This window comes from Homalodisca vitripennis, unplaced genomic scaffold (genome assembly GCF_021130785.1).
Source record: "Homalodisca vitripennis isolate AUS2020 unplaced genomic scaffold, UT_GWSS_2.1 ScUCBcl_12513;HRSCAF=22266, whole genome shotgun sequence".
Classification (NCBI taxonomy): domain Eukaryota; kingdom Metazoa; phylum Arthropoda; class Insecta; order Hemiptera; family Cicadellidae; genus Homalodisca; species Homalodisca vitripennis.
Genome location: NW_025788632.1, coordinates 1 through 10397, shown reverse-complemented (window position 1 = coordinate 10397; position 10397 = coordinate 1). Strand labels below are relative to the sequence as shown.

General features: G+C 34.8%; 2 protein-coding genes across 2 annotated transcripts; both read left to right on the top strand.

Annotated features, from left to right (window-relative positions):
- The first annotated feature begins 4409 nt into the window (after window positions 1-4409).
- On the top strand, window positions 4410-4899 carry LOC124375020 (baculoviral IAP repeat-containing protein 6-like). Its single transcript, XM_046833152.1, has 2 exons — window positions 4410-4629; window positions 4756-4899. The coding sequence occupies exons 1-2, from the start codon at window positions 4444-4446 to the stop codon at window positions 4897-4899; spliced, it is 330 nt and encodes a 109-aa protein (XP_046689108.1). The 5' UTR covers window positions 4410-4443.
- A 66-nt stretch (window positions 4900-4965) lies between these two features.
- Window positions 4966-9778, top strand: LOC124375019 (baculoviral IAP repeat-containing protein 6-like). The gene is made up of 4 exons (XM_046833151.1): window positions 4966-4996; window positions 6016-6173; window positions 7003-7137; window positions 9032-9778. Exons 1-4 carry the CDS (start codon window positions 4966-4968, stop codon window positions 9161-9163), a joined length of 456 nt encoding a protein of 151 aa, XP_046689107.1. The 3' UTR covers window positions 9164-9778.
- The last annotated feature ends 619 nt before the right edge of the window (window positions 9779-10397 follow it).

Genomic DNA, 10397 nt, shown 5'->3' with positions numbered 1-10397 from the left:
CACATAAGCCCCAAATTATTTTCTGTTTTCTAAGAGTCTCTGGTCTGATCCTGGTTTCCCAGGCATTTTACAAGAGCTTGAGAAGGAGGAGAAGGAAGGCTTACTACACAGCCATAGCTAATGCCTTACCTGGCTTTGAAAGACTATCTTGGCAAGGGTCTTTTATGTGGTCCATTGTTTCATTCACTAGAAATGCCTATATGCGACATTGGTGCCCTGTGTGAACATGGGTTCCATTGTTTATGAGCCCTGTTGGCGCAAGACTCAATTGCCCATGACTTCTGGTTGGAAAAAAAAATATGGTAAATTTTCCTAAAAGTAAACTCAACCAGTCTGGCCTCCGGTCCCATACACACAAAACCCTGACCTTTTGAGTTCAAGGTAGTGAACAAACAGTTATAATAACTTCAAAACAACACTTCTTTTGACGACGGTTTGTTAATATTTTCCGGCATCTCTAAATGGTTCTTTGTGTTATTATGTGTCCCTTCTGAGGGAGTAGGCATTATTAACACTTTATAGCCTAGTAACTTCATTTGCAATGATTCCCAGAGTAGTGAATCTTATGACCACTTTCAGTGCCACAGGACCTCATTGCCCTGGTAATACTAACACTTACTAGCCTCAGCTTGTGTTTTACTCTACTTCGGCCACCACACAAGAGCTGCATATGTGACCAGTGATTTTTTGATGGCTCTATAGATCCAATATATCATCTTGGGTTTTAATCTCCATTTATATCAAGTCTTTTTTTACAAGAGCTTTTATTGTCGTGGTTATAATGTTTTCTCTGTGAAAATTCCATGCTTATTGTTTAGAACAACTCCTAGATACATATAACCACATAGGAATATATTAATTATTCTAGCATCTAGTAAGATGCTAATAATAATAATAATATATTTCGTGAATTGGTTGGTAACACTTTTGTTACTGTATATTGGGATCCTTTGATACTCTGTTATAATCTGTCTATTTGTATGCAGACAAGATAGAGTTTGATGATGGTGCATGTCTCACCATTGTGTTTGACTGAGCCTATATATAGCTTTATTTATCCACAAGATATCTTAAGAACGGTTTTATCTGTAGACTCAAAACAGTTTTTCTTAAAACTTCATTCCTGTATTAACAATAATTAGTTCAATGAAGTTGCATGTCTGGTCTATGGGATGTGACTGAGCATCATTGAAATCAATCACTTATTAGGGTGACATATTTTCTCTCCTGTTTTCCTGGAGGCTGTACAAATTTCTTTCCTCTCTGACTGCCCGTCTGTCCGAAGAACATTTCAAGAATGAAATAAGCTATAAACAAAGGTCTGATGCAACACCATGCTGTGGTGTACTCCTATCAATATAAGGCATCTTTAAAACAAAAACTTGTTCATCACATTTAAATTATAAAAATTTTATTTTCAAAAATTTAAATAGACTTTTTGTATGCTACACATTGTAAAAGACTGATAATCTGTATTTTGTGTATGTCTTGCATGTGAAGAGTACTTAGATCCATTTGAAAACCAATTAACATTGTTGCCAAAGACACAGAGGGTATCTGAGCATGTTATATTTCAGTGGTATTATACAGATATAACAATATAACAGGTATTAAGATATTATTTGTGTAAACGTGTAAAGACCATTCAACCGTTGTAAAACTGACACAGTCTATACTCACCGCATTTTATCATCAATGGTTCTCTAATGTTATATAACAGATAATCCTCTTACTTTTATTGTTAAACGATGTCTCCTTCATAAATGATGCTCATGCTCTTTTAATCTGTTCCAGTCCGGCCACAGACAGGCTGGTATATGACAGTGAATCGGACTCTGAGAGTGGACATGGACATGATCTAGAACTGCCATCTAAGAAATCCCTGGAGGAAAGGTAATTCAAATATTATATTGTCATCATTATGAAAGAGTAATATCCAGTGGTATATCAATTCGTTTTTTTTGTGTAGTATGTTATTCTCAAGAACTCGCCTTCGGCTCGCTGGGGGCTACGCCCCCAGGCCCCCAAAGTAAACGCTTGCAAATTCGGGGATAAGCGGAATTCGGTGACTGGTTAAGTCCGGACATTAAGTAAATGACAAGGGATTTAAAAATTGACCTTTTTCATAGATTTTTTTCCGGATTCGTAAAAACTTTTGACTTTGAGGGCATTTTGCGGTTAAACCGTTAGAGATACGACAAAAAGTGACTGGACCTTTCTTGTTTTGGAAATTTAATTTTGCCTTTCGATTGTGCCCTCAGGTCTGATCTACGACCTATGGTTTAGCCAGAAATGAGCTCGGGAGAAAAGTCTGCACGGGTCAGCTATCTTGAATTGTTTAGTATAAACATAATAAAAACCGACCTCAAGGCAGTATTTTAAGTCGAACAGGGGGTTTAATATCACCAGGAGACTATCTAGTCAAGGCGAGAAAGAAATTCCCTGGGTGGGTGATTAATGTTATGGAGGTTAAGACAAGAGGGGGTTTTAATTTCGTCAGGATATTGTCTGGTCATATGAACAAATTCCCAGGGGGGGTTAACGTTACCGGGGGATAAGTCTCCAGGGGGTTATCTGGTCATACCAGGATCTTCCAGGGGGGGGGGGTTAAGAGATTTGGTGACTGGTAAAATTCGGACATGAGGTCATGGCAGGAAATTCCCTGGGGGGGGTTTAATGTTACCAGGGGGGTTAACACATCAGGGGGTTGAATGTACAGGAGGCTATCAGGTCATACCAGGAAATCCCCGGGGGGGGTTAATATTACAGGGGGTTAATGACACACTTGGGCCTTTTTTAGAGGGTATTGTGTCTGTGAACATAATAAATATTCCTCTGTCCTATCTACTATTGACGCTTAGCTAACGCTCAGCCAACTCCCGAAGTCACTGAACCTTTTCTGTAGATCACGTGATTTCCTAAATCCCGTTTAAAATTTGTTTTGAGTTACGACCAACCGTTTTAGCGCTATCAAGCCGGAATGTAAATTTTTAGGCGACAATGTCCAATATTTTCACTTAATCGCGTTTTGCGGTCAAACCCAGGGAAATATAGTAAAAAGTCACTGGACCTTTTTTGTAGGTCATCTTATTTCCTAAATAAAACGTTAGTCTTATTTTGACCTCCGACCAATGGTTTCGCCGCTATCGACCCCAAAAACAAAAGTTTCGCGTAAAAGTTACAACAAAATTGTACATAATCACGTTTTTCGGCCAAACCAATCGAGATAGGGCAAAAGATTACTGGACCTTTTCTGTAGATCGCGCAATTTGCTAATTTGATGGGTCAATCAGATTTGAGCTACGACCAACGGTTCGGCCGCTATCGGGCTTGAAACATTATTTTTATCGAAAAAATCTCTGGAATTTCAAATGTTCGAGCTTTTTGTCGCTTAACCATGGAAGATAGAGCAAAAAGTCATTAGACCTTTTTTGTAGTTCACTTCATTCCTGACCATGAATTTTCCGTCAGATCCGAGCTAGCTCCAACGGTTCGCCCGCTATCGGGCTTACAAAAAATGCCTGCAGGGGTGAAGAATGCGCGATTTTTTGGGAATTTTTTTGAGGGGTTGAAAATGAAAAATTCTCACTTTTCGGGATTTTCCTGGTGGTTACACGTGGAAAGCTATCTGTGTACCAAATCTTAAGTCTCTAACTCATCTGGAAGTAGGTTAGAATTAGTATACGTGAGTGAGTGAGTGAGGTCAGTCAGTCAGTTACACATGCGGTATGTATATATATTAGATAAAACATACTTTATTTAGGTTTCATTTACCTAATTACTGAACTATAATTTAACTAAGTCTGCAAATGTTCTCATTTTTTTAGTGATGACAGAATTCATGAAAAATTTAGTTTTCTTGAGTAATTATCTTTTTTGCCATCTGTACTGTTTTACTCAGTTATATTTTTAAGTTTAACCTTGGCTCAGTAAACTTGTGTTCTATTTCACCAAGTCTGCTTTCCACTTATGTATCTCCTTCCATCCTCTACTCCCATCTTCTTCATTCTTGACACTCTCTTCATAACACACTCCATGACTCCCTTACCCCATTTCTCTTGGGGCCTAGCGTGTATCTTATCAGAGACATTATACACTCCCTTCTTGTTACTGCCAGTACTACTGGTTAAAAAATGTAACACCATTGTAAGGTGTATTTGTAGGACAACAAGATTTTTTTGTTTGAAGAAAATATAATATTGAAATCACACTTGACAAAAAAATTCACTGCTCACAAATAATGTTTAAAGAGTTAATTACCATTAGCAATTTGGTTACTGTACAAAACATATCTAAGAGTCAAGCTAAAAACTAGTTCTTTTATTGATTGGTAAACTATGTGATTGCATTGAGACTCTAAATTGTACTGTTAGGTACCTGGAAGTGATTGAAGCCATTGCAGTTTTGAGACATACGAGATGATCACAGAAGCTAGTGACGGCAATGGGTTCCAGTTTGTTGTGTCTTACCACTTTGAGTCGAACGTGCGAGCGGGAGGTGATCGGAGTCACCCAGCACGAGTTAAACGGCTGGCTCAGGAAACAGTCACTCTGTCCACGTCACTACCCACTGTCATTCAGCAGTTCTGTGTTTGTCCGGTGCGACGCCGACCGATTAGACATTATGAAGGTACCTAATACTTTCTTTGTCATAAATAGTTATGAGAGTTTTTGATTATGTTTATTTATGTATTGAATCTATATTTTATTGAGAAATATCATTAAGATGCACTTTTACGTAATTATGGTTGTTTAGGTGTTGATAACCGGACCAGCGGAGACACCGTATGCCAACGGTTGCTTCGAGCTAGATGTGTACTTCCCACCCGACTACCCCAACTCCCCTATGCTAATTAACCTAGAGACAACAGGCCACCACACGATTACGCTTCAATCCTAACCTATACAATGACGGCAAAGTGTGTCTCAGCGTTCTCAACACCTGGCATGGTCGCCCGGAGGAGAAATGGAACGCTCACACCTCCAGTTTCCTACAGGCGAGTCAGCAACTCTATCCCCAATTGAAAATGATTCTCCTAAATTAAATACCATTGAATGTTTTTCATGACAGCTATAACTTAAATTTGGTTATATTGCTAAGTTTTTTTGGAATTATTGCATATGACGTGCGTGTGTTGCGCGTTTGTGTTTGTGCGTTTATTTGAGTATGGTACAAAACTGATATATAGGTTGTATAAAATTTTATACTATGAAAAGTTTTATTTTTTTGTAATTGCTCAGGTTCAAATTTTTTTTATAAAGTAATAGTAAATTAAAGACATGTTTAAGTGTTTTATGCACCTAAATTATATGTATTAGTTTATATATTTCTAGAGGTCCATAAAAGATATTTTAATTCTGAGTTAAAACTTTTTAAAACTAGGATACTTCAGTTTTATTATATATGATATGTCCACAATAGAAAATCCACAACTAGCAACATCGTCTAAAAGTTATACTACAAGTTCTACTTTGATTTTGCAAAGTCGTAACTAATTCAGCTATTTTCATTATTCAAATATAAATGAAAATTCTTTACACAAGTTTCGCATATAACCAATAATATTGTTATTAGCTCATAAATTATGATCATGTGGTCTATTTTATTAACAATCCAGCTGTATTATTGTAGTAACTGTACAAGACATCTGATTATTCACTATAATACAAGCAGAAATAAGAAATTATGAGCAACTGGTTGAAGGAGCCGATTTGTTGTGTAAATACCATATTATTTTAATATTGGATATTGTTAATTTTTAATTTTATTACATGATTTTAAAATTGGTTATCAGAAATTATCTGTAATGACCGTCAATACTCTTGTGATTTTATACTACAATAAATCACATTCAAGAGTTAGAAAATGCATTTTGTTAAAAGTTTGTTTCAAATTGGGTTGGATGTATACTTTGTCATATGAAGAGATTAAATCACATTTTGTACTGAATAAATCAATAATCATGTGTATCTATGCTGTGCAGGTACTAGTATCAATACAGTCACTGATCCTAAGTGCCAGAGCCTTATTTCAACGAGCCAGGTTACGAGAGGTCACGAGGTACGCAGGCCGGAAACCAGAGCTCCAGAGAATATAACTCCAATATCTGCCAAGCGACAGTCAAGTGGGCCATGCTGGAACAGCTGCGTAATCCTTCTCCTTGCTTCAAACAGGTAACAAGTCCTGTCAAGTTAAATACCTAATCAAGTTAAATGCCATGAATCTTTAGTTAGGTTTCAATCCGATTTAGGTTTGCATAAGTTGAGTTTTATTATAATTTCAAAATTATTAAGGTGATTTGTAGTCAGTTTTAGTGCTGACAAAATGTTATTGTCTCATAAAATGGTTGTCAATAATAATATGATCAACCACAGTTATTTGTTTCTCAGACAACTGATTAGTAGTGAGGGGGAAAAACTGGTCAGCTTATTTTCAAGTTTAAGTTCAAAACTCCTTAATTCAAGTAAACATGTTGATACATAAATAGCACAGATCCCAATGCACCTTACAGGGCATGTGCAGGAACTATTTTTCTTTCTTACCACTTGTATCTTTGAAATAAGCTGTTCCTGAATTGGGGAGATACTAAAATTAGAATACATCTAATTAATTTTAGTTTTTAAAAATAATATTTTGCCTGGAGTTCGTATTTTCTGTATTTACGTTTATACATTTACTGGACGAACTGCTGTGATTATGCTCGGATATCAGTTGCTTACAACCTAAACAGTCATTTTTACCTCATAATTTTTGAAGTCATATTAATATTCTCTCTATAAAACATATGCATGTTTATATATTAGCTTCGGAAGCACAGTGTGCACCAATCAAACTCTCACAGCCAGTGTTCCCAACAACGCACTAGACTTTTATACTATGTTTTTCACTGTAGTACTGGGTGTCAACCCTGTCACATGCATTGTATAAAACAGCTCTGGTTATTAGAAAATGAATATGCTGTATCTTATAAAGCTAGATTACTGAAAGATCTTTGCATTTCAGGTTATTCAGACACACTTCTGGATGAAACGTAAGGAGATCAAGAGTCAAATAGAAGCATGGATAGCTGACATGGAGTCACAGTCTGCTGACAGGAGGACAGGCCGTGCGATTTCACTTAACACCATGGCTCTCAAGGTATTACACAATTATTGAATTTCTGTAAAATATACAAAAATATAATTCATTACAAATGTTTAATTTAATATAAGTGAAACTTTGGTTATAGCACCATTTCAAAGTAGAAAGAAAAATAATTCTCTGCGCCTAGCTAAGTTGGAATAGTTATGATATTATGTTTCTGGAATTGGTGGCAAATGTTTCACCATCATATATGGGATCAAACATTATCTAAAAACTAAGAATTGCTTTGTGTCATGTATATTACAGTAATATTTTATCAAAGTCTTAATGAACATGCTATCATATAATCACACAAAACTTTTCTCTTAAGAATTGTCAAAAATATATCTCCTTATTTGCCATTTATTTTTCAGTTTTGCAAAAATTGCATTTTCATTTAATCTTCTTAGTTGAATTTTGTCTGAAAAAGCCTATTACTTGAGGGGTTGGTAAAATTTCATTTCTGTCTGTCTGTCTACACTGTGTTTCAAAAATGAACTGACCTATAAGTTTGCATGAAAGTTCATTTCTATTAGATGGTATGGCATTCTTATACTACTACTACTACTAACTTCCTTATAATAATATCTTTATTGTCAAGTTAATATTTTTACAATCATTGGCAAAGGAAAAAATTTTATCAGTTTACAAAGAAATATGCCAAATCAAAATATAATCTACAGAATGGTTGCAAAGCAAAAAGTTTGGTAAATTGGGAACACTCAGTTTGTTCAGAAATTTTGTTTCAAAGCAATAGAAGAAAGTGTTCTGTTGATCAGTAGAACAGGCTATGTCAAGTGCCACAAAATAAGTCTTTTGAGTAATATCCGATTGCAGAGTAAGTAGCACATATTGTCATATAAAACAGCTGGTGACTACTGACAAAATATGTTAAAAACAATATTTGGACACAATACCTGTCAGAATATAAGGCCTCAATGCTTAACTCAGCTAAGCTCAGGCAGTGTTTGGCTGCACAATGGCCGCTGTGTTGCAGTTTTTCATTATAATCTTGCTCGATAATAATGAACTTATAAAATTTATAAATTCAATTAAACATATATTATAGTAATGACTGTCATCTAACTAGCATTACTAACTCAATTCAAATCTTGATATATTTTTATTGTGTTAGCTATCTTTCCATGCGTGTGTGAACAGGAAAAAATAACAGTGTTTAATGGTCATGTAAACCTCTAAGATCTTGGATGCGACACTAAAGTTTTAGTGAAGTTGATTAACAATTTTCTTTGTTACCATTTCAAGTTTTACTTTAAAAATGTACCCACATAAATACTATTTTAATATTGTCTTTGATACATTATGTTCCTTTTGAATCATTCATTAAGAAGACCTATTCTTAAAAGTAGTTTATAACATGATTTAATGTATAGTAAATGACGGTATATTGAGTAATTAAAAATGTTCCAGGAATATTCTCTACGTATTACCACTACATAATAGTAATAGAGTATTCCGTCTTCATCTTCATTATAAGATGTGGCTTGTATGAAAAGATTCACATTGACTTCTCTCGAACAGCCAAATATAAGAATGTTGTTTTGTCACTTTATTTTTTTCTTTTATAATATATGCTTATGATTTAATATACTTGGATATTCAGGCTTTGTGTTGTAGTTATTATTGACTGTACCTCAAAGATAAGAAACAACTTTGCAACACCACATGATGCTTTATTGGCTAATTGAAGAACACGTCAGCGAGAGGCTTCTTCAATGGACTTCTTTGTTAGCGCTTTTAATTTTACTAATAATTCCCGTACTATCCACAAACCAACAGCACTTTACAGACGGTAGTAATGAGATTCTAGACTTTGTTTCCTGCCTTATGTTGGCTAGAAGAAGGATATTAGATCTCCCCATGCTAATAGTTATGTCATTTGTTACAGCGTCACTACCAGCAGCTGTGTGAGGAGTTGGCCAAGCTCAAGCCACCACCCGGACTTGAAGACCTTGCTGACCCGGATGAGCCAACTTGGCAACAAGACATGGAGAAACTGGTCTCTCAAGTCTGCGAATAAAACTTACTATATTTTTTTAAATAGTAACTTAAAATTCCATGTACAGCGTGAAAAATTAGCTAGCTTATACCTTTTTAACGCGGGATACTTGCTTTATCTGTGCCGATGAGAACGTGGGTGGCTAGCACGGTACGATGTTCGGATGTTTCCACTGTACAGAAATCCTGAATGTAACGATGTATAAAGTATGTAAACATTGCGGCACAAAGAGTGTTGCTGAAAACAGTCTAGGTCTGTGATTTTTATTTCGACTAAGTGTACATTTATGTATAAGTGAAGCGCAGTTTCTGTATGTGTGCAATTAGGTTTTTTCACTAGCAGAACCAAATATACAGCCGAAGAGACACAAAAGTAAAAATAAATAAATTTTGTTATGTATTCGATGCTTGTTTCCTTTTATCTTATATTAATAGTAAGAAATGTGATTTTTGTCAATATTCAATATTTTTTAACAATAGGTTGTTATCAATAAGTTTAATAAATATTTTGTACATAATATTATTTGCCAAATACTAGAGGTTGGTTTTGGTACATATATTAACAGACTGTCAGATGACTTGTGTACTGAAATCAAAAACTGTTACCTTGAGAATAAAATTATTAAGTTATATTTTATATTTGACAATCATGGTTTTATTTCCACAGCCTAATCTTTGCCAGTCAATGTTTTTTATAACTCTTGTAATCAAAGCTATAAAGCAAAAATAGAGATTATGTTAAGAATTAGCATGGTCTTTGTGAATGGAAAAAATTGCTTTCATTGTTTCAAACTGTTTTTAACCCGTTTGGAATCTTTCTTCAGTGTCTTAACCATATTTCTCAAATCTTTATTTTTATCTGAACTTTTGTTATAACTCATTGACTTCACTTTTCCTAAACCATATTTTACCTGTTGTCCATTTATTAGCATCTCCTTCCCTCAATGTGATTATGGTTTTGGAAAACCAATGGAAAATTAATAACAAAATATATAAAAAATACTTATGCTCATTATTACTAATTATATTATCAGTGTAAGTTTCTGATTCTTCAGAGAGTTGTGAAAATCAAATTTGTAATTATATAATTTTAATATACGGTACTAATAAATATTGTCCTTTTTCAGAGATAAATACTATAATCTATATTTAAAATATTTGTATTGCTTAACTAAAATGCTTTTTTGGACTCCGAGAGGTAAAAATATTTCCCCATTTATCAAAGGGAGGTGTAAGGGGATCACCTTAAATTTTCC

Coding starts and splice junctions, on each gene's coding strand:
- LOC124375020 (XM_046833152.1), top strand. CDS start 4,444: ATGGGTTCCAGTTTGTTGTGTCTTACCACTTTGAGTCGAACGTGCGAG. Junction 4,630..4,755: donor ACCGATTAGACATTATGAAG/GTACCTAATACT, acceptor ATGGTTGTTTAG/GTGTTGATAACCGGACCAGC.
- LOC124375019 (XM_046833151.1), top strand. CDS start 4,966: ATGGAACGCTCACACCTCCAGTTTCCTACAG. Junction 6,174..7,002: donor CTTCTCCTTGCTTCAAACAG/GTAACAAGTCCT, acceptor TTTGCATTTCAG/GTTATTCAGACACACTTCTG. Junction 7,138..9,031: donor TTAACACCATGGCTCTCAAG/GTATTACACAAT, acceptor CATTTGTTACAG/CGTCACTACCAGCAGCTGTG.